General features: G+C 35.6%; 1 protein-coding gene across 2 annotated transcripts in view; it reads left to right on the top strand.

Annotated features, from left to right (window-relative positions):
- CDH7 (cadherin 7) overlaps positions 1-24,107 on the top strand; it is a 151,168-nt gene that overhangs the window by 83,094 nt on the left and 43,967 nt on the right. For both annotated transcript variants that reach the window (XM_049900734.1, XM_049900733.1), the window contains exons 5-6: positions 3,996-4,163; positions 6,518-6,705. In XM_049900734.1, coding sequence (XP_049756691.1) covers positions 3,996-4,163; positions 6,518-6,705 — 356 coding nt within the window. The remainder of the gene's footprint in view (positions 1-3,995; positions 4,164-6,517; positions 6,706-24,107) is intronic.

The following is a 24,107-nucleotide window of genomic DNA, read 5'->3' on the forward strand; positions in this document are numbered from 1 at the left end:
ACCACATTCTGAAAAGATTCCAGGATGATAGTATATATATATATATAAAACCATCAGTGGCTGATAGGGTGCTAGAGAATCATGAGATAATTTATTCCCAGACAAGAAAACAGGCAGTTGTTGAACAATAATAATAAATGTTTAAGTTTTGTGTGTACAATGCTTATTGTAACCATGTGTTATAAATGCATGAAAAGGTCTAGGCTGCTGGGTCAGATGTACTTCTACAGAAAAAATGTTAAAATCCAAGCCAATCTTCTCTATAAAGAACTATAAGATAGGTTTTCTCATCACAAATGGCTTAAAATTATTGATTATTGAAATTAAATTGCTATCTTCTATGAATATCTCACATAACTGTAGGGATCCAGTTAGCCATAATTGGCCTTTACCAGTTCACAGAGATCCTGCCAATAGTTTGCGTGCACATGCCCCTGCACACACGTAAAACATTAGTTCTTTGTACAGTGAGACCTGCGGAGAGCTGGAACTTGCTGGGACTGCCTTGTTTTTCTGGGTCTCGTAAGTTTTCCAACTTTGACAGGGTGCAGCCTTACCAATTTTCTGTTGCTCTCTATTAGTGGAAAATATTTGAATATCCCTTCTTTGATAGGTTTCCGCCTTATACGGGTTTCGGCTTTTGCAGGTTTTGTTGCGTATACTCACACATACACACGTATAAACAAAACAGAAACCAAACCCAGTGTTTGAGAATTCTTTTCCAAATGTAGTTGCTTTATACTTAAAAGTAAAAGCTAGCAAAAGTCAAGAAGCTAGAAATCTATTATTGTTGAATGTCCTTATTTAAATTTAATTTTCACACCATAACTCCATTCTTGTCAAAAATATGTTTAGTAGTTGAGCTATTTGGAAATTACCTTTGCCACCTGCACTACTTTGCAACTTTGTGCTGATTTCTGCTTTGGAAATGTGTTATTTATAGGATCATTTGTAAAGAGACGATTAGAGGTGTGAAAAATAAGTTAACTTTAACTCCCAGACTTCTAATAGTGCTGTATTTCCTTTCAGAAATGATGCCGCTAAACAAAACCATGAGAGGATGAGGTTGTAGTGTTGGCTTTGCTGAATAGTTGAGATACTATGGGGTTTTCTCCTTCATAATCATTGTGCAAGGATGATAATTCACACATACTGATACTGGAAGGAAAAATGAGAAATGAATTGAAATTAAAAATTAAAACTTGATGAGTAGGGAGGGAATCCTTTTAGATAATAACTTATTGTCTTGATGTTTTGTTATCTAGATAAAACCCATGGTTTTGGTCAATAATTCAATATAGGCAATCCTCAATTTAAAAAAAAGGCACAAATAAATACAAAATGATTAACAGAACAAAACAAAAAGCTGCAGATATGTAAGTTCCAGAACTCTTAGACATAGATGGCATATGGTTGGCAACAGTGACTATTAGTGAAGTCAGTGTTTGCTTTGTTACAGATTAGAGTTAGCAGAAGCATGGAATAACAAACATGAAATATTCGTAGAATCATGGCTCTAAAAATAATATACATCAGGTACTTACTGTCACTGATTGAATTGTGTCCCCCCAAAATATGTATATCAATTTGGCTAGGCCATGATTCCCAGTATTATGTGATTGTCCGCCATTTTGTAATCCGATGTAATTTTCCTGTGTGTTGTAAATCCTATCTCTATGATGTTGATGAGATGGGATTAGCGGCAGTTATGTTGATGAACCAGGACTCAAGCTACAAGCTTAGATTGTGTCTTGAACCAATCTCTTTTGAGATATAAAAGAGAGAAGCAGACAGAGACAGGGTGACCTCATACCATCAAGGAGGTAGTGCCAGGAAAAGAAAACATGCTTTGGACCCGGGTCCCTGCACTGAGAAGCTCCTTGACCAGGGGAAGATTGATGACAAGGACCTTCCTCCAGAGCCTGCAGAGAGAGAAAGCCTTCCCTGGAGCTGGTGCCCTAAATTTGGACCTCTAGGTTTTTTTTTTGGCGGGGGGGTAGGTTACTAGACTGTGGGAGAATAAGCTTCTGTTTGTTGAAGCATCCGCTTGTGGTATTTCTGATATAGAAGCACTGGATAACTAAGATACTTACCAGCTGAACCTCATGGGTATATGACTGTTTCTTTTGATTTTTGTTGTGATATTTCAAAGATTACATATGAGCAGTGTGAAGATAGCTAAACAGTGGTATTTAAAGTAACCCTGTATTGCTGTGATTGTAGCTAAAGAGTCCGTTTGAAATTAGTGAATTAGAATAAAGGATTGATGTAAAAAAATACATGACTTACTCAAAAAAGCGTAATTTAAATGTTTCAGCTATTGCTGTCTCACTGGTGTGTGTATGTGAGAGAGAGAGAAAAAAAGAGAGAACAAGAGACAAACAAAAATATGGTTGCTTAAGATAGTAAGAGTGTTATTAAACTTGGAACCTTGGAAATTGATAATAAATTATTCTTAAAGTATTGAATTTTTCATCCCTGTTCCCCACTCTGAGAACAGTTACTACACTGTAGAATATTGTAAGGAATTGGGTGGGTATAGATTTTGCCCTCAAAACTTATAATTTATGCTTAGTACGTGAAATACAACATGCATCATTATGACATGGGCACATTGAGGAAGGAGCCTTTAGACAATTTAAATTAGCAGCTACTCTATTCTTTTCATATATTCAGATGACATGAAAGCATTTTTATGCTGAACACCCAGAAAAAAGAATGTTTATCCCAATTTGTATGCAGTAATTTCTCTGCCAAAGAAAGAACCTTCCTAGTAATAAAAAACAGTTTTGCCCCTGAGCAGTCCATGATACCAGAGTTCATCTTCATGAGGTATGAAAGAGAGTTTAAATTTTGACATCCTTCTGTAAGTTAAAATCTGTAGACAAGATACATTAGTCATTTTTTGAATCCAGGTCTGAAACACAAAATCCAAGGTGCATAGGGAAGACATTGCTTTATTGGAAAAGTTGAAAGTGCATGAAATGATTAGGTAGGATATTATTGTAGACTTTTGATATTTCATTAGTAAAGATGCTCTCATATTAGTTTCAATGTTTCTATAGATCAATACCAAATAAAGAATTTTTCATTCAGTGTAACTATTTGTACATTAATATTAGGTATATATGCCATTTTATATATTTGCAAGGCACATTCCATGTCGCCATTCCATAACATCATTGGCTAATATGTTTCCATAATAATTAAATTGTTAGTAATGTAAAACAACTCATCGCAACATTGACTCTTGAGTCAACTTTCCAAGACAAGCAACGTGAAATTCTGAAGTCAGTTTCTCACACATCTAAAGTCTTAAGATGAAGTATCAATATTAAGTGCAATTGATAGAAGCAAACAACAACAAAAAAGCTCACTGATGTTTTCAATGTTATTGATTGCCATTAACACAGTCAGTCTCATCTTGAGTGCTTTTCTCAGGCCGTTAAATATAGCGTGAGATCATCTGACATCACAGCCATAGATTGAGATGGTGTAATGCTTGTTAGTGTACATTGTTCTCACACTTATCTTTGTAGAATACTTCAATTAATGGAAGGAATAGAGATAGGAGCGACCAGAACCAAAAGGTTAATAGTGATTTCAAGTCCATTGGACAGTAAGTTGTAGGAGAGGATGGAAGAGAAGGAAAGGAGGGGTTCTTTGTCAGGTACTTGTACACTTGACTGTTCATTATTCTAGATAAGGGGTCTATTTTATTTATTCATATGTTGTTATTGCCTTAACCATGTGTCCATGAAACCTAATGATAATCTTCTCCCTTGTTGAGAAACCCTTCTCTTCCACTTTGCAGTTTTTTTTTTTTTATATTAGATGTAATTATCACATCTCTTTGGTCTTTAATACACACATGAATTATTAAAAGCAAACAAAAAAAAGGGAAGGACTCAAGAGTGTTTTGCTACCTGTATGTTCTCTGTTAGTAGAAATGTAGTGATTCATGACACATTTTACTGGGATTTGAAATTTTACAGGAGTCATCAAGACCGCCCTTCCCAACATGGATAGAGAGGCTAAAGACCAGTATTTGCTTGTTATTCAGGCAAAGGATATGGTTGGTCAAAATGGAGGACTGTCAGGCACCACATCAGTCACCGTTACCCTCACTGATGTCAATGATAACCCACCTCGCTTTCCACGAAGTAAGATATTTTCTAAAATGATGAAATTGCTACTTTCCTTGGAAGTCTATAAAAATACTTTTAAAAGGAATTTTTTTTTTGGGTACTTCTCAAACAAGTAATTCTCTTACTGCATGCTCCAAGAAGTGTATTCTCTCAGAGGCATGATTTTAATTCCAATAATGTGAAATTATAAGGGTACTGACAACAAATAGGGGCAATCATATATTTGTATTTATCTTAAATATGATTTTCTTTCATTCGTACCTTGAATACAAGGCAGTTCATCTTACTGTGTATTAGCCTTTTTATTCTCAGAGTTATTCTTTTTATATGTTCTGCAAATTATGAAGTTGTTGCTAATTAGTAATATTCAAATATCCTTTATGATTCTACACACTTGAAAGGTTATTTTTAAAGTTAAAAAAAGAGTACTCAGCATTTTTATATTTCATGCCATACTTTTTTTTTTTAAACCAATTCATACACACTGAACCTGCCTTTAGCAGTTTTACCACATCTTCCTAGTGTAAAAATTTAGTGTTTCAAAAGAAATCAATCTAAAGGACCAAAAAACGTCATGCCCTCAATTTTGCTTCTTTGACCAAAGTGACTTTTGACTTAACCAAGAAAAAGGGGAAAAATTCTCTAGATAGAGGTGTCCTGTTTGTAAAAAACATTTCATCTCGCTGTCTTTTAGTTAATTTTTTTGGGGGGGGGAAGGGGTGGGGAGGTAGGAAGTGTACATGGTATGTCCTTAGAATGCTCAAGGAAATACGGAGATTGTACAGAATACAATGCCTCTGATATACTTGTTCAATAGTAACGGGGAACTAAGCTGTCTTACAAAGAGACCTTAGAAGTGAATCATGTCGATAAGGATACTTTCTAAGCAAATAGAGCAAATAGGTATATCCCTGTTTTCTTTTCAAGTACTGTTTTTTTAGTGATTTTGTTTTAATTTTATATATTTCAAAAATTCCTATTATTGTACAGTAAACATTTCAATGCAATATAAGAAAAAGTGACCCCAAGTTTATTTTATTTATTTATTTTTAAATGAATCTAGCCTTAGTGGTGCTCTTGATGGCTTATCATGGGGAAGAACGAGGGCTGAAGAATGAAAGTGAACTGTTGATGAACATAAGAAAACGAACTATTTTTCTTTTCTTTAAGCCTATAGTGATAAGGCTTGCTACTAAGAGGTTTTCTTGGCCTCAGCTGTCATGCTTTGATGAGATAGAGCACAAGTTCTCTAGCTTGTTAGATAGATGCTCTTCCCCTTTTTAATAAGTGAGGAAAACCAAGGGTGTTCATAAGATCTTTCATTTTTGCTGGAGTTTTCTCTGCTATGTAATTACTATTTGTACCTTGAAATTTTTGGATTTTACTAAGAACGCTTTTAGATGTGTGGTAAGGAGCCTCTCAAATAGGATGAGCATATGTTATAATCATTTAAAGAAAAAAATAGTAACTTCAACAAAGTTAAAACGTTGCAAATGGCAACAAATCTCAGCCTCTCTCTTCATAACAAAATGAAAGGCACCATAGTTTAACAAACAAATGGAAATAGAATACAATGTGGGAAGCAGAGAAAAGTAAAGGATTAAAGAAAAATGTAAAGGAACATCGTGTTCTGAGGACATTCTTAGTTTCTGAGAGGTGGTACATGCCCCTTTTCATCTTCTTCCCATTTTTTTTTTTTTTTTTGAGTTGGGTTATGAGGAAGAGGAATTTTTATAAAAGAAAGTTAAAAAAAAATGTGTGCTTTTTTACTTCTCTTTTTTCTTCAAATCATATTACTTATGGTAGTATTGTAATATAATATTGGTAAAAAATAAAATCTAAATGGTAAAAAGGTACCATTGTGCCCCAAATCAGGTCTACATGCAACCTACAAAGAATTCCAACCCTTGGAAAATTTATGAGTTAAAAAAATTAATATTGTCTTTCATAAACTCCCTTGTATAATTTTATGGAACTTTCATAGTAAATAATATTAAGTAAATTCCAACATTAAGCTATGAGGACTTTTTGGCTTGTATTTGTCCATTTGAAAGCTTATCGGAATAATTTAAAAATTTTATTTGTATTATTAAAGGTAGCATTTTTCTCACTACTAGAAATACAAGAATGGAGATTCCTTCTTTTGCCTTTCAGCAGAACAACTGTTTCTGCTGTCACATTGTAATTATTATCCGATCTACCTCATAGATTTCTCGAGGCTATATGAAACTTGTCATTTGTCTCATATTCCTTTAGCATCTTCTTTAATTTAAAAAAAAAAATTAAGCAAAGAAGACACAAAATAATCAAATAGTTAAGTTTTCATTGGTTGGCCAGGTTTTGTTCATTTCTTGTTTTGAATTTCACAGGGTCCTACCAATATAACGTCCCAGAATCACTGCCGGTGGCTTCAGTGGTGGCCAGAATCAAAGCTGCCGATGCAGATATAGGAGCTAATGCAGAAATGGAGTACAAAATTGTGGATGGTGATGGATTAGGGATCTTCAAGATTTCTGTTGACAAAGATACACAAGAGGGAATCATTACTATACAAAAGGTAATGTTTTCTTTATTTTGTTTTTTTATGAGAGTAACAATGCAGAGATTACTGAGAAGTCATGTCTGTTTGATAGAAGAATGAACCAGATAAGATGAAAAGCCATATGGAACCACTGATATTCAAGTTTTTGGAAGAGAACTATGCATTTATTGTTAGATTTCGAGATCTTCGAGCACCTGGAATGGCCTTTGTAATCATACCTCCTCAATTCTCTCTGCGTAAACTTACAGCCCTTATCTGTAGATACACAATACAACTATAAGGTGCAGTGGTGTACGTGCTGTTTGAAATTACCTACTTGGGGCAATGAACATGCTTCTTTATTGACTGTTCCACTAATGAAACCTTAAAATAAACTGAGTGCCTTTTTAAGCAAACTAGACATGTGCTCTGCATTCTTGAAAGTAATTTAAATAAACTTGGAATGAGAAACCAGAATGCTAAAGAATTTCTCTACCACTAAGTATTCCTTTTAAGATTGATAGTAATTAAAATATTTGAAGAATTCATAAAAAGGAGTACAGGAAGTTGTATAGCCCATTATAATCCCTTAAACGTGCAGAGGAGATAGTAAGATAACATAACCCAAACTAAAGACTGCATACCCTTACAAATTTAAATTAGTTCCAAACACTGAATAGATACAGGGAAAGGTGAGCTTTTTACCCTCTCTGTGCTGTATAGACATGACATTTGACAAAGATTTTGTTTTTAAAGTAGATCAAAAGGAACTATTCTAGAATATAGTGTTACTATCTCAAATATTGGAAATACTGTGTGTGTGTGTGTGTTTGAAGCTATGTGGGAGTTTTATGCCAGCCGGTCTGACAATCCAGGTGTATAGCTCTGTAATTAACCCTCCTCAATAAGTAATAGATATCAATGAAGCAAATTATATTTTTGTTGTCATAGGAAAACGTATGTTTGAGTTCAGGCCAGTGGGCAAACGGTTCAGCACTTATTTCCAGTGGACAGCTGCTGTTTCAGCTCAGTTGGTGACAATCTGTGTAAAAATGTTTCAGTAACTAGGATAGGCCAGCTATTGGAAAACTATTTAGTTATCTAAAATGAAAGGAATCTACTAAAATACACAGATTTCAAAGACTGAGCTGAAATCAGTCTATTCATGTTCAAGAATTTTAATTCATATTGAAATTATTTTTATTGAACAAAACATTTCATATATTATAATGAAAATAGTATATAGCATTGAAGAAACACATATGTGTATGTATGCTTGTGTGTATTTGATACATATATGTGCTTTTAAACATATATGTATATGTATATATGTATACGTTTACGTATATGTGTGTATGTGTGTATACATAAACATATAAAAAAATGTATATGATATTTTCTTCTGTAATAGAAAAATAAAAAATTCATCCTCAAATCTTTAGTATTATTTCTAGCAGTTTTAGAGAATTAATTGTTAAAAAGGAAAACTATTAAAAAAAAAAAAAACTGGATAAAATGAATATAAAAGCCTAAAGCCCATAAAGAAGTTACAAGGAGAAATCAGATCTCACTTATAAAGACATAACACTGACTAATGATAATTATTATTGTTTTAGATAGTATAACTTAGTGATTAGTAGCTGTCAGGCTTTGTTTTGAGCAGTTTAAAAGCTTTGTCTTATTCTGTCAACGGTCTCATGAAGGTGTTATTAGTACACTTACAGATAAGGAAATCAAAGCTCAGAGAGATCGAGTAGCCTTTTAGTTGTACCCAGCTTCTAACTGGAAATGCAGCCCAGGAATCTAGGGCTTACTCAAATATGAAGCTCACATTCTTAAATGCTATGGATGCTGTAAAAAAAAAAGTGAGAACATTAATAGTAAGTACCTCACACAGATAGATAAATACATTAAAGGCTTGGCCATAGACACAGACAATTTAAAAAAATGCTTCGGTTGAAATATATAGACCCTCAGTAAAAAAAGAAACCATGAGGTAGAACTTTTTTTTTATTAGAGATTAATGTCTTTTTTTTTTTTTTAATCATATACAATTTTAAGGATGGTTATGGTGAGATATTTTTCCATGTCCTGCTCACGGGGTAAATTTTGGTACAGTTTTTTTCAAAAGCGCTTCAAGACAATATACCAAGTGATAGAAAATTTTAGCTTTCAATTTTAACTATCCATCTTAAGAAAATCATTACAAACTCAGAGACAGAATTGTGTACATCAGTATATGTTATAGCACAATCATAAGTGTGAACACATGGAAAGATGGTGAGATCCTGACAGTGGAAGAAATGGTTAGATAGTTTATGATATCGCCATGTCGTGGAATCTTGTGCATCACCAGAGTGACGTCTTAGTCTAAGTAAGTATATGAGAAATCCTTATATAAAACATTATATGAAAAAAGTGTGATCCAAATTTTTACAAACGTTATGATTCAAATTTTATAAAAATTTCATTTGTATAAATTAAGAGATTACATGAAAAATGCCAGAATGTTAATAGTAATTGTTTCTGGGTCACACAATTTTTCATACTTTTTACTGTTTCCCAATAATACATAATATGCTTTTTTTTTATTATTAACTTTTATTAAGCTTCCAGTGAACGTTTACAAATCAAGTCAGTCTGTCACATATAAGTTTACATACATCTTACTCCGTACTCCCACTTGCTCTCCCCCTAATGAGTCAGCCCTTCCAGTCTCTCCTTTCGTGACAATTTTGCCAGCTTCCCACTCTCTCTATCCTCCCATCCCCCCTCCAGACAGGAGATGCCAACACAATCTCAAGTGTCCACCTGATATAATTAGCTCACTCTTCATCAGCATCTCTCTCCCCCTCACTGTCCAGTTCCTTTCCTGTCTGATGAGTTGTCTTTGGGGATGGTTCCTGTCCTGTGCCAACAGAAGGTCTGGGGACCATGGCCGCCAGGATTCCTCTAGTCTGTCAGACTATTAAGTATGGTCTTTTTATGAGAATTTGGGGTCTGCATCCCACTGATCTCCTGCTCCGTCAGGGGTTCTCTGTTGTGCTCCCTGTCAGGGCAGTCATCGATTGTGGCCGGGCACCAACTAGTTCTTCTGGTCTCAGGATGATGTAGGTCTCTAGTTCATGTGGCCGTTTCTGTTTCTTGGGCTCTTAGTTGTCGTGTGACCTTGGTGTTCTTCATTCTCCTTTGCTCCAGGTGGGTTGAGACCAATTGCTGCATCTTAGATGGCCACTTGTTAGCACATAATATGCTTTTGTTATTTTCCTAATTAAAAATGCCATTAAATGAATTAAAATATTTATAAAAGTCTGAACCAAAGTGTATCTCATTAAAAGAATTTTATGATCTGCATTGAATATTGTTGGAGGCAGAAACTCTTGTCCAATTGTAGAAATAAGAAAGATGTCAGTCCTAATAGGATGCATATATATTAAGACAGCATATCTGAAACTTTGATATTTGAAATAGGTAAAATTAAAATAAATCCTTTGTTGTTTACAAAATGTTTACCTGTGTTTTATTAACTATGCAAAGACATTCAGCTCTGTGGATCATAACATATTATGGATAACATCTCAAAGAATGGGAATTCTAAAACCCTTAGTTGTGCTCACGTGGAACCTGTACAAAGAGCAAGAAGCAGTTTTTCTTTTTTTTTTTTTTAACAGAACTAGGGGATACCATGTGGTTTAAAATCAGAAAAGATGTACATCAGAGTCATGTCCGTTCCCCATACTTAGTCTGTATGCTTTGCAAATAATACTTGAAGCTGGACTCTATGAAGAAGAATGTGGCATCAGGATTTGGGGAAGACTCGTTAACAACCTTACTGATGAAGATCAAAGACTACAGCCTTCAGTATGGATTACACCTCAACATACAGAAAACAAAAATCCTCACTTCTGGACCAATAAGCAACATCACAATAAATGGAGAAGTTGTTAAGGATTTCTTTTTTCTTGGATTCTCAATCAATGCCCGTGGAAGCAGCCGATAAAAAATCAAATGACATATAAAAATGGATAAATCTACTGCAAAAGACCTCTTCAAAGTATTGAAAAACAAAGATGTCACTCTGAGGACTAAAGTGTGTCTGATGTAAGCAATGATATTTTCATTTGCCTCATATGTACGCAAAGCTGGACATTGATAAGGAAGACCTAAGAAGAATTGATGCCTTTGAATTATGGTGCTGGCAAAGAATATTGAATGTACCATGGACTGTCGAAAAAATGAACAAATCTGTCTTGGAAAAAGTACAACCAGAATGCTCCTTAGAAGTGAGGATGGTAAAACTTCGTTTCACATACTTTGGTCATGTTATCAGGAGGGACCAGTTCCTGGAGAAAGATATAATGTTTGGCAAAATAGAGGATCAGTGAAAAAGAAGATAGTCAAGATGGATTGGCACGGTGACTGCAACAATAGGTTCAAACATAGCAACGATTGTGAGAATGGTGCAAGACCTGGCAATGTTAGGTTTTGTTGTATATAGGGTTGCTGTAAGTCAGAACCAACTCAATACCACCTATCAACAAACAACTTGTTGTTTACAAAGTGAAGATAATGTCTACATGGAAATGAGTGCAAATGAAAGCTCACAGTGTTCTTCATACTAAAAATCCTTGAAGCCCTGGTGGCATAGTGGTTAAGACCTAGGCTGCTAACCAAAAAGTCAGCAGTTCAAATTCACCAGCCGCTTCTTGAAACTCTATGGGGCAGTTCTACTCTGTCCTACAGGGTCGCTATGAGTCAGCATCAAGAAATAATCCTCAGTGTTAGTAAATGTTGTGTCACACTTTCCTTCTATGTTCTTCTTTTCCATGTAGTTCTGAGTAAATAATAGATACTTGGGTATTATCTGGTGTATATCAGGCTAATTTTTATTTTCAAACCTTTTTCCACTCTCAAACTCCTTTTTAAAAATTATAATGTTGCACTATTTGCTAATCTTTTCCAATGAGGGTTTCTGATGCTTAACCAATCCAACTCTGAATTCACAGCCATAATGAAATGAACCAGCGTGAATAAGAGATTGCTGTCAGGGTTGATTAAAAATAGTGGAAATGATGTATTTATTTTTCTCTGCATTATAAGCTTAGTGATTACAGAATTTTTTTTTTCACCTTGCAAAAATTGTGTTTGGTATTATATATTCATATAGTTTTTAGACGGAAGACCACTGTTAATTACAGTTTTCTCATTCTGAAGTAATTATTTTATTAATTTATTCAAAAAATAAATTCACATTTAATGAGTGGCTACTATGCCAAGTGCTGTGCTAAGGTCTTTATTAACCCAGGGTTTGTGCTGTTTAAAAAACCCTAATAAGTCTCATATCCCAACTCTTATACAGCCTTCAGAGAATTATTGACCATAGAATTATTTAGGGTGCCCTTTTCTAGATATATATCCCACATTTCTCCACTTCCATTCAGAGATCTCAAATAGACATTAAACTACTTTTATTTTCTGTGTGAAACATAAATTGTCTTACTTTTAGCTCTTCATACACTCCCTCTTCCTGTACCATCCTCCTGTGCTTGGCTTCCATGCCTCCTTACTGTTCATCATCTTCTAATTCTGGAAAAGAGCTCTGATCTTCCTTCTTTAAGCTAGGCAGGGAGGTAAAATTGGCTATGAGAACAAGAGTTTTTTTCTTCCATTTTTAAAGAGGGGAGTGTGTGTGTATATATATCCTTTGGTGATGGAAGCTGGTTTAATGACAGTGTAATGACTGTGTCTCAGTTCCACAAATACTGTGATTTTTCAGAGTGTTAGCTTTGGCCACAGGAATTTGAGGAAATATCCAACGCTCTGTAGAAGCTTCAGAGAGATCTCAGGCTCCATCTGCCAGCCAACTGTTCAACTGTATCAAGGCTCTCAAGGATATGAACATGGCCCAGGGAAGGAGTTGAATTGTAGATGAAAAACACCATTTACCTGGTAGCCAAGTGCACTGGGTTGAATCCAAACCCAAACCCACTGCTGTTGAATTGATTCTGACTCATAGCAACCCTATAAGAGAATAGAATTGCCCCATAGGGTTTTCAAGGCTGCAACCTTTACAGAAGCAGACCTCTGCATCTTTCTCCCATGGAGTGGCTGTTAGGTTCAAACCACTGAACTTTATGGTTAGCAACCAAGTGCTTTTAACCACTGCACCACCAGGGCTCCCTCAGATCCAAACCAGTTGCCATCAAGTTGATTCCGACTCATGGTGATGCCATGTGTGTCAGAGTAGAATTGTACTCTGACACAGGATCTTCAGTGGCTCATTTTTCTGAAGTAGAGTGCTAGGCCTTTCTTTTTGGGGTCCTTCTGGGTGGGCTAGAACCTCCAGCCTTTCAGTTAGCACCTGAGTACATTAACCATTTGAACCACGGAGAGGCTTCTGTTGGGTTTTATAGTGCCCCTCCCTCCATAATTAATGTCCACCCAAAACTTCAGAATGTGACCTCTGGAAAGAGATTCTTTGGAGATATAATTAAAATAAAGTCATTATGGATTATAGTGGGAACTAATTCAATGACTGATGTTCTTATAAGTAGAGAAAATTTGGAGATGTGGAGAAGACCACGTAACAATGGGGGCAGAGATTAGAGATACACAGCCATAAGCCAAGGAGCACCAAGGCTTGCCAGCAACCAACAGAAGCTACGAGAGAGTTGTATGATTGTTTACCTCTCAAAGCCACCAGAAGGAACCAACACTGCCAAAACTTGATTTCAGACTTCTGACCTCTACAACTATGAGAGAGCAGACTTCTGTTACTGACACCACCCAGTTTCTGGTACTTTCTTGTGGCAGCTCTAAGAAACTAATGCAACAAGGAAAAAGGAGCCTTTCTCAGAAAGGTAACCAACTACCTGTGCAAAAACCTCAACATACAAGATATCATGTTAAGTTCAGAGAACTACAACCAGACCAATTTTATCAGAGTGTAATGTGGAATTGATGGATGGGTATCAGTTTGTCCTACTGTGGTTACAGTGTTGCTGTGATGCTGAAAGCTATGCCTCTGATATTTAAACAACCTGCAGGGTCACCTGTGTTGGATAGGCGTCAACAGAGCTTCCAGGCTAAGAAAGATTAGGAAACAAATCCTGGTGAACTATTTCCAAAAAATTATCCAGTGAAATCCCTGTGGATCACAATAGAATATTGTCCAATATAGCCCTGGAAGATGAGCCGCCTAGGTTGGACCAAACCAAAAAAAAAAACAAACCCAGTGCCGTTGAGTCAATTCCGACTCATAGCGACCCTATGAGACAGAGTAGAACTGCCCCATAGAGTTTCTAAGGAGCGCCTGGTGGATTCAAACTGCCGACCCTTTGGTTAGCAGCCATAGCACTTAGCCACTATGCCACCAAGATTGGAAGCACTCAAAATACATACAAAAAACATAGTGGCCACAAAAATGGACTCAGCTTATCAACAATCATCAAGATGGCACAGGACTGGGCAATATTTTATTCTGTTGTACGTGGGGTCACCATGAGCCAGTGATGACAACAATAGTGTGGAAGAGAACATGGTTATCAAATAATGCATTGTAAGTGAAGGCAGTATTTATGTCTACTTCACAAGGCCAATGTTGATAATAGGAATATATATGTAAAGTTCTTTGCACATCAGAATGAATTATAAATAATAATTATTATAAGATATTTTAGATGGATAAACAATAAAACAGATTATCAAATAGAAAATTAAAATACATGCTAATTTCTTTTGAACCCTTGTTCTTGGAACTGTGATAATTCTAATTCATTTCAAACATTTCATTTTTTTTTCATGTGACTGTAGTATAACGTAGTACAAGGTATAATGTAGTGTAATAGTTGTAGAATATACTAGTGTTGTCATTTTCCTGCTCGTAATCAAATAGCATGCTTTTTATTTTTGTCCCTCTTTCTGCATTATCCTAAGCCTTTTTAGCACTGCTTCACTCCTGAGCTCTTTTAATAACTCCTTAGCATGACCTGCTTTTAGCTTCTCAATTCTTAAATCCATCCTTCCCAGAAGTTGTTGTTCAAAAACTGAACATTTTTTTTTAACTGTTCCAACTACTTTTAGGGCATCTATGTTATAACTAAGGGAATAAATCAGAGTGATATAACAATTTGACAGGAAGCAGAAAAATTAATATTTTACAGTAATCTGATTATATACTTGGAGCTCTGGTGGCATAGTGATTAAGAGCTATGGCTGCTAACCAAATGTTTGGTGGTTCAAATCCACCAGCCACTCCTTGGAAACCCTATAGGGCAGTTCTGCTGTTTCCTGTAGGTTAGCAATGAGTTGGAATCAACTTGACAGTAACAGGTTTGGTTTGATTTGCTCCCAAAAAACAAACCAATCAAAAAAAAAAAAATTTTTTTTTCTAGTCTCTCAGTCAGAACAACTGCTTATGAACCCAAAAGGTGGGTTTTGATTTCATTGGTACCAACCAAGATTTCAGTGAACTTGGGACCCACATTCCTTCCAAGGTAAAACATTTCAAGAGCCCCTTCACAGCCAGTGGGTCTGCAGGAAGTGCATTAATCCCATAAATTGAGTTCTATAAATTTAGTAGCGGAATTGTCTGTGAAACTAGAATGGATTTTTGATTCCGATTCATAAGAACACTTTTACAAAAATCAAGAAATTCTGAAAGAAGACAAATGAACCTCCTTCCATTATCCATGGAATAGATATTTTCTCTGAGATAAACAGTAGAATGCTATGGGAAATCCATGAAAATGAGCCATTTGTTGATATGTCTTCCAGTCCCTCCTAAATATAGGAAAACATTTATAACAAGGTACTGCTATGATGTTGACAGGTTTGTGTTAAACATAAATTTATTTACTCTGATGATGCGGACTATCTCTAAATATTGTTTCACACTTGAATAATAAATTTCCAGTGTCCATTTAGATAGAGTTATTTCTATTGGAAATAGGTTATTTTCTGGCTGTGAACCATGCTTGGTAATCAGCTGAACTTATTTTCTTCTACTTTGTGGTATAATACAACCTCAGTCCATTGCTTGTTTCACAATCTAACATCATAGGTAAAATGGGGTTTATTTCAGTAAATTATTACTGTATTTTGAAACATTACTTGTGCTGTACTCGGCATGGGGTGAGTTTGAGGGCAGGGAGAGAACAATAAAAAAATATCTTTTTGAAAGATGTTAGAAAAGAAAAATGAGAACAGAATTGTGGAAGACTTCATTTGAATATTCTCTCATTGCTTCTATTTTTCTGTAATAGGCCGTTTTGAGTCGGAACCGACTCGATGGCAGCTAACAACAAAAACAGTATTGCTTCAGTGTTTTACAAAGAAAATGTTTATTCGTATTACCAAATGTGCAGAATACGCAGGGTTGAAGATATGTGTAGACATTACCGTAGAGTTATTTTTTCCCATAATTTAATCCCTCTTTCTACACACCCAGAATAAAGCTGATTATATAGTATAACTCATAGCGACCCTAAAGGGCAGAGTAGAACTGCCCCATAGAGTTCCCAAGGAGCGCCTGGCGGATTCAAACTGCCAACCCTTTGGTTAGCAGCTGTAGCACCTAACCACTGCACCACCAGGGTTTCGGAATTGACTAGACAGCACTGGGTTTTTTGGGTTATATAATATAAATACAAAATAATGATGATAAAACTGCAGTGTGTTGAGAAGTTAAAGCAATGGACATGGTATTTCCGTGGTTTTTTATGAATGATATGATGCTAACCTTTATAACCTGTTACCTTGGGCTTCATAATTCACAAAGTGTACACACAAACATTATCCCGTGTGAGAGAAAACTGTATTTTTGGTTCCACCTAGAATTCTTCCCTTTTACATTTCAGCATCATTCTTTACAATATAGGGGCTTGAGTTTTTTATTTTTTTTTTTTTGAGATATGGCAATCTTTTCCCTAATGTACTTCAGTTTTCAATATAAGCCCTCAGTTGAGGTTAAATTTTAAATTTTGCTCCTATAAAATACATTACCATAGAGTTACAGTGCAGTAAAAAATGAGCATTCTCAAACTGCATTTCCTATGAAGGATAACTACGCATGCCATCTCTGGAAGGCGGTTGGCTTGTTTTGTGGCTCCTGCTGTCACACTATCAAGATAAAATATTTACACTTCTTTGGACCCATTTTTCTGTTGTATCCTCATAATCCCTCATATCCATACATTAAAAAAAACTGAAGGAAGTCAAAAGAGTCTAAGTATAGAGCAGTAACATGCAGGGATTGATAATGCTGCTAGCCTCCATTCACCGTGGGCGAGGAGGAGTTAGAGTCTACAGTGTTCTCTCAACCTTCAACTCAGCTGCACAGATTTGTAAGCTCTGGGCTTTACTATCTTGTTATTGAAGTGTGTCCTTTTCTTAACTCAAGCAGTAATGAGGGGCTAATTCCCCTGCGTATTTCAGTATTTCATAAGATGCTGCCAATGTGTGGTAGAGCAAAACCAAACCAAAGACATTTCCAATTTATTTTTCTTCCTCTCATTAGATTTTCCTTTTTTTGTATATTGTATTCAATTAGTCCTGCTACTAAGAATACATATTTCTCAAAATAGAGCTCAGTTAATGCTCTCACTTAAATGTAGAAAAAAATGCATTTTGGATTATTTTAGTTTTAAGGCTGAGATCTGTTAAGATTGATCCAGTAAGTCTAATTTGGTGATCTGCTGAATTTCAAATTGTATTTTCTACTTCATTCAAACCATTGTTAACTGTGTATATCTAAGTACACCCTAACATCATTTTAATCATTATGTATGTGTGTGCGTGTGTTTAGGCTGCTACCTATTTATTAAGATATAAACTTTCCTGTGTTTGAACAGTCAGATCACAGATAAATTTAGGATCTTGCAAAGAAAATAACGAATCAGCACTCTTTGAAGAAAGTTGGTTGTAATATAAGTATCAGTGCATGATGGTCTTGATCAAAAAGACAAAAATCCTCTTAACTTAGGAGTATATTCTGCTTTCTTTGGTTGGACAGTTGTCGGAACAGTGTTTTTCAGGGCATATGTATGTCAAAGACATTTTCCAGTGAGTCCATCATGAAGTTTGCTTTACTTAGCACAAGGTACAGATAAAGTACAACTTTTCTTACTTCTGTCACTTTCCATAGTGTGTTGATTCCTAGATCAGTTTCAATGGGTAAGCTTCCAAGAAAGATATTTGAAAAGCAGATATGAGTGGATTTGGTTATTGTATAAGGAATATCTGATATAGGAAAAAAGTTCAAAGGCAAAATCAATGTTTCCAGCTTGAATAAATAGATAAATGTGCTTTTCCTTGGGAATGGGTGTGTGGGGATGATTAATATGGATTGGAATATGTCGAGGTACTTGTGCTATCTAAGTGGGTCTGTCTACGAGGCTGTGAATAAGGGTTTGTAGCCCAAAGGAGAGGCCTAGCATATGAACTTAGATTTGAAAGTCAAACATACATGTATGGCAATTAAAATTAAAGGGACAATTGAGAACAACTCAATGTTTTACATTTCTGGTACAATTTTTAAAAAGAAATGAAATATAATTTGACATGTTTGTGTCCCCTCTCCCCTACTCACACTAAAAAAAAAGTAAACGTTATGAGGGCAGAAGGGCAGTTCTCTGTCTCAATATACTTAAATTGTCAGACACAGAGAAGGTACTCAATAGATACCTTCTAATGTGATCTTAGGAGCCCTGGTAGCGCCAATGGTTAAGTGTTCGGCTGCTAACCAAAAGGTCAGCAGTTCAAATCCACCTGCTGCTCTTTGGAAACCCTATGGGGCAATTCTGCTCTGCCTTACAGGGTTGCTATGAATCGGAATCAACTGATGGCAATTTTTTTTTTTTTTTGGTAATATGATCTTATTTTCCACAATTTTGTGTGTGCATGTATGTGTGTTTCTGTGTGATTTACTTTTATTCATAATATAGAGGGTAGGTGTATTTTCTGTAAAAGTATTTATAAAATGCATTCTCAAGAGCACTTGTACTAGTTGGAATATAATGTTTTCTTATTTTAAAATACAAAATCCTGAAGAATTAGTCTACTATACTTTTATAAAGAAAATGGACCTTTTGTTTATGCAGTATACCAGTTGACAGTAAATTAGATAACTGTGCTTTTATTAAAAAAGCAAATATTAGAAAGGATTCAAGGGATTAAATTGCTTAAATCCAGGCTGATTAAATACAGTATTTTTTTCAGAGATTTTGCAAGAGTGGGAAAAAAAAAATTAAAGTTACATTCATTAAAGATCAATACTGGTTTTGATATAATCTCTAAAAACAAAACCATTTGTAAATAGCTGAGATAGAATTGGAACCGTTTTTGATCGATTTCTGTTCTCTGCCATTTTTCTGTGTCAGAGTCGAAAAAATGTATACAAATGACAATAGCAACAAACTATCAAGAGACTAATGAATGGATGGCTTTAAGTAGGGATGGCCCCATCTTAATATTGTCTGTACAGTGTAAGATTTGGGTTTTAGTTCTCAAGTCTCCAAATTTTACTTTGCCATTTTACCTAGATATTACCAGCCTTGAGGAAAATGCATTAAGCAAACTAAAATCAAGGAAAAAAAAAAAAGGAAAACCTGTTGCCATTGAATCAATTCTGACTCATAGTGACCCTATAGGACAGAGTAGAACTGTCCTATAGGGTCACTATAGGGTCACTATAGGATTTTAACCTAGATATTATAAGGAGCAGAAACCCTGGTGGTGTAGTGGTTAAGGGCTATGGCTGCTAACCAAAAAGTTCCGACTCGTAATGAACCTATACGACAGAGTAGAACTCCAGGGAGCATCTGGTGGATTCAAACTGCTGACCTTTTGGTTAGCAGCTAAAGTTCTCAACCACTACACCACCAGGGTTTCCAGGAAAGAGAACTCTTAATTCTTGGACTTCAGGCCAGTGGAAACGCTGGTAGTGTAGTGGCTAAGTGCTATGGCTACTAAGCAAAGAGTCCGCCTCTCGAATCCACCAGCACTCCTTGGAAACTCTATAGGGCAGTTCTACTCTGTCGTATAGGTTCATTACGAGTCGGAACTTTTTGGTTAGCAGCCATAGCCCTTAACCACTACACCACCAGGGTTTCTGCTCCTTATAATATCTAGGTTAAAATCCTAGTAACTATGGAAGTCAGAGGAAATTTTATCATTAGATGATGGAAATAATAAATAATAGTTCCTGATATTTAGATCCTTATTTTATTTGTTTTATTCTGACATAAATTTTATGTTCTAGGCTTAAAACATTGCTGCAGTTATTCATAGTACCTTTTCTAAGAGGACCAGGAACTATCAATATAACTGATTAGTCTGTTTGCAAATATGTGAATGCCTGCTCAAGCACTGTCTTGATATTCAACTGTACTAAAACGTAATTAAAAAAAAAAGAGAGAGAGAGAAAACAAAGACTGTCATAAGAATGTAAAATATACCTATATGAAAGGTTGTATTTAACTCACTGTCAATGAGGGAGCCAATAATGTGTTGAAACCAGTTCCAAAAAAAAGTTAAAAAGAGGTACAAATTTATATCGAGTACAGGAATGTTGCAAAGAATTTATAAATTAAAGTGAAATTGGCTTTTTCCTTGAGGGAGAGAAGTCCCTTGACTACTCTGACAGAATTTATCTGCATGTTTCTGGACAATTATTTTGCAGGACTTTGAGTTATCTACAATTTACAGAGTTGTAAAATAGCTCAAGGATGATCAAAGGCTAGGATCAGATAATCCCAAAGAGTATGCTCCAAACAATGCATAGTTTCCCATTGAAGACATCCAGTAATATTTTTTGCTTATTCTGTATTTGCTGGGAAACCCTGGTGGCATAGTGGCTAAGTGCTACAGCTGCTAAGCAAAAGGTCAGCACTTCAGATCCGCCAGGCGCTCCTTGGAAACTCTACGGGGCGGTTCTACTCTGTCCTGTGGGGTCGCTATGAGTCGGAATTGACCCGATGGCAGTGGGTTTGGTTTTTTTGTTTTTATATTTGCTTATAACATTTTTGCTATTTTTTCAGATGACATCTTTAGGCTTAGGTATCTGTTCCTTCATTCTGTAATCAGTGAATCCCTATCATATGTAAGACAATTGTTACCTATTGGAGATATGTAAGATTAATAAATTTTGACTTCTATCATAAAGATCTCAAAGTCTAGGGCAGTGAGACGTATAAAAAAGGGTCAGTCCCTTGTAGAGGGCACTCATAGAGCTGGCTAAAGCTCTAGAGTCCTTCTCCTCATTAACCCATAAAACCTGTTGCCATTGAGTTAATTCCAAAACAGATCCGTCAGGTCTTTCTTCCAAGGTACCTCTGGATAGACTCAAACTTCCAACCTTTGGGTTAGCAGCCAAGAGCTTAACAGTTTGCAGCACCCAAGAACTTCATAGAGTAACTGTTATTGTGGTGTGCTGTCAAGTCAACTCCAACTCATAGCGACCATATAGGACAGAGTAGAGCTGTTGCATAGGATTTCCAAGGCTGAAAATCTTTACAGAAGCAGACTGCCTTATCTTTCTCACATGGAACGGCTGGTGGATTTGAACCATCTACCTTTCAGTTAGTAGTCAGGTGTTTAACCACAGTACCACCAGGGCTCCCCATTAACCCATAGTCCCCTGTAAGTGTACTAACATGGTGCATCAAAATATGGAATGGTAATACTTATTTTTTCTGGAACATGTCTTTTCCTTTTCTCCTGCTCTATGAAAAAAAAAAATTGTTTTGACCAAATTTGTATATAGTTTCATAATTCACAAAAATTTCAAGACAAAGAAAGGCTTAATATTTATAAAAAAAAAAAAAAAAAAAAAAACCTTGCCATCGAGTCAATTCTGACTCGTAATGACCTTACTAAAATCTGTCACAATCCAGGGAAGGGGGAAAATAACAACACTAGTGTAATTGTTCTTATTAGAGAAGATGTGATTTGTTTTGGAAAAGACTTGGGAAATAGCTTTAGGACACTCATCATTGTATTAAGCATACAACAGTATCCTTGCTGAGATACCTTGTTCAAGGTTGTAAATCACTTTTAAGTTTCTGGGCTATAGATTTATTTGGATTAAAATAATCATAAAGGGAAAGTTATAATTGAGAGATTTTTTCACTGGTATGGTTTCATTTAAATCCCTTAGGAAAAAAATTAAGCTCTTATATTGATTTAATCACACAGTAGGGAAGATATTGAATGATACAGGGTGTGCTTTGATCTAAAAGACAGCTGGAATCTCCAGAGAAAGAATTTAAGATAACCATCTTTGTATTTTTGTACAAAATCAACATTTAACATAAGATGTTAAATATGTGTATATGCACATACACAGCAGCTTGGATTATACTACACCATGGTTAGATAGAATAGAATGAAGAATTTCCAGAAATATTTTACTTGGATCGGTTCCTGAAACATCAGTAACAGCAGTGGTCAAAGGTACAAGATCTAAAAGGAGGTGATTAAGCTTAATGAGACCGTATTTGGCTATAGACCAAAAGCAAAGCTGTAGGGAAAAAGAAAAATGCAGAGCAGTGATTTTATTAAGTGAATTCAAGAATACATTGTAACTTAGGTCTTAGTATTGAAAAAGCTAAGTATGTCAAGGGCAACTATTGAAACTCTACTCTTTGTCGTAGCTGGTCTATTGAATTTACCAAATGAATATTTTAAGTTGACTATGACAAAGATCTGGTCTAAGTGCTATAGGGGAAACACAGACGAAAAAGATGTATTTACTACCTATTTACTCACAATGTACCAGGAGATAGCAGCACTAATAATAACAATATCATAGTATTACAGCAAATACTTATACAGTGATTATGTGAAACAATATGAAGACCAAATTGTTCTTAGCTTGAAGAATACCTGTATGATATACCAAAAAATGGTGATGGTGGACGTACATAGCCCAGAGATCACATAGTATTTCTGCTCCTTAGTACACATGTGATTTTGGACTTTCACTAAAACTCTCTCTGCTATTTCATTTGTGCAGCAATAAATGCATTTATTTATTTATTTATAAAGTAAGTTAAAGATGTGTGTAAAACTCTGGTCTATAGTTAGCTCTCAATATAAGGAAGTTTTATTACTACTTAGATGTACAATTATGGAAACATTGTTAAAGGAGGTGATTAACCTCACTTTAAATTATTTCAACAAGGGTAAGAGCAGAGAAAGCTGTATGACAATGAAGGAGAAGCAGGTGATATGGACTGGAAGATACAAAGTGTCCTGTTTATAGTGACCAGAAAACCAAACCTGTTGCTGTTGAGTTGATTCTGACGCATAGCAACGCTATAGGACAAAGTAGAAGTGCTCTATAGAGATTCCAGGGAGCATCTGGTAGATTCAAACTGTGGACCTTTTGGTTAGCAGCCATAGCACGTAACCACTAGGCCACAGTGTTTCCATTTATAGTGAAGAGTTTGATTTAATTGTAGACAAAGGGGTGGCAGGAAGAGTGGTAGGCATTAAGTCTGGAAAGCTTGCGCAGGCTCTGATCATAGAAGACCTTGAGTATTGTCCTTAGTGTTTTGGACTCCTTAGATTAGGAGTTTGCAAACAACGGTCCACTGTCCACCTGTTGTTGTGTGTCCCATGAGCTAAGCATGGTTCTACATTTATATTTTAGGCTTCATGAACATTCTATGAATTTCACATTTCAGAGGTCATAGATAGTTACTGATACACAGCCATGTTCATTTGTTTGCTTCTGTTGGAGAACATATGGCCACATGCCACATATTTACTATCTGGCCCTTTACATGGGAAGTTTGCCCACCTCTGACTTATATATACTTTTTTTTTAATTCATTAATTCCTAAAGCTCATCATCCATTGATAACAATCATAAAACATTTGAAAGGCCTTATTGTATATTTTGGGGAGAATATACCAAGCAAACTGCTTCTGTTTTCCAGTGCCTCCAACATAGGTGTGACTTCACAGATGAGAGAGCAGTTTCCAGAGTCCCTGGGTGGTGCAGACATTTAAGTGTTCATCTATTAGCCCAAAGGTTGGTGGTTCAAACCCACTCAAAGGTACTTCAGAAGACAGGCCTGGTGATCTGATTCTAGAGGGTCACAGCCTTAAAAACCCTGTGAGGCAGTTTTATTGTATGCACACATGGAGTCGCCATGAGTCAGAATTGACAGTAACTAACAACAACAGAGGTTTCTGAATGGGTCTCTTGCATCACTAGTTTGGGTCTGTATGACTCTGTTTTGATTTCAGGTTATTGGTAACCCTACGTATAGCTTGCTATCGTTGGCTACAGTGTAAAGAGTATTTCAGTTAAATGTCCAATTATTTGTAGTTTCTAACAATATATAATTTCAAACATTGACTAGAATTTGTGTAGACATTACTTCTATTTCCTTCTCTTTTTAGTTTTTCTTTCCTCAACTGTTATTTTAATT

This window comes from Elephas maximus, chromosome 11 (assembly GCF_024166365.1).
Source record: "Elephas maximus indicus isolate mEleMax1 chromosome 11, mEleMax1 primary haplotype, whole genome shotgun sequence".
Taxonomy (NCBI): domain Eukaryota; kingdom Metazoa; phylum Chordata; class Mammalia; order Proboscidea; family Elephantidae; genus Elephas; species Elephas maximus.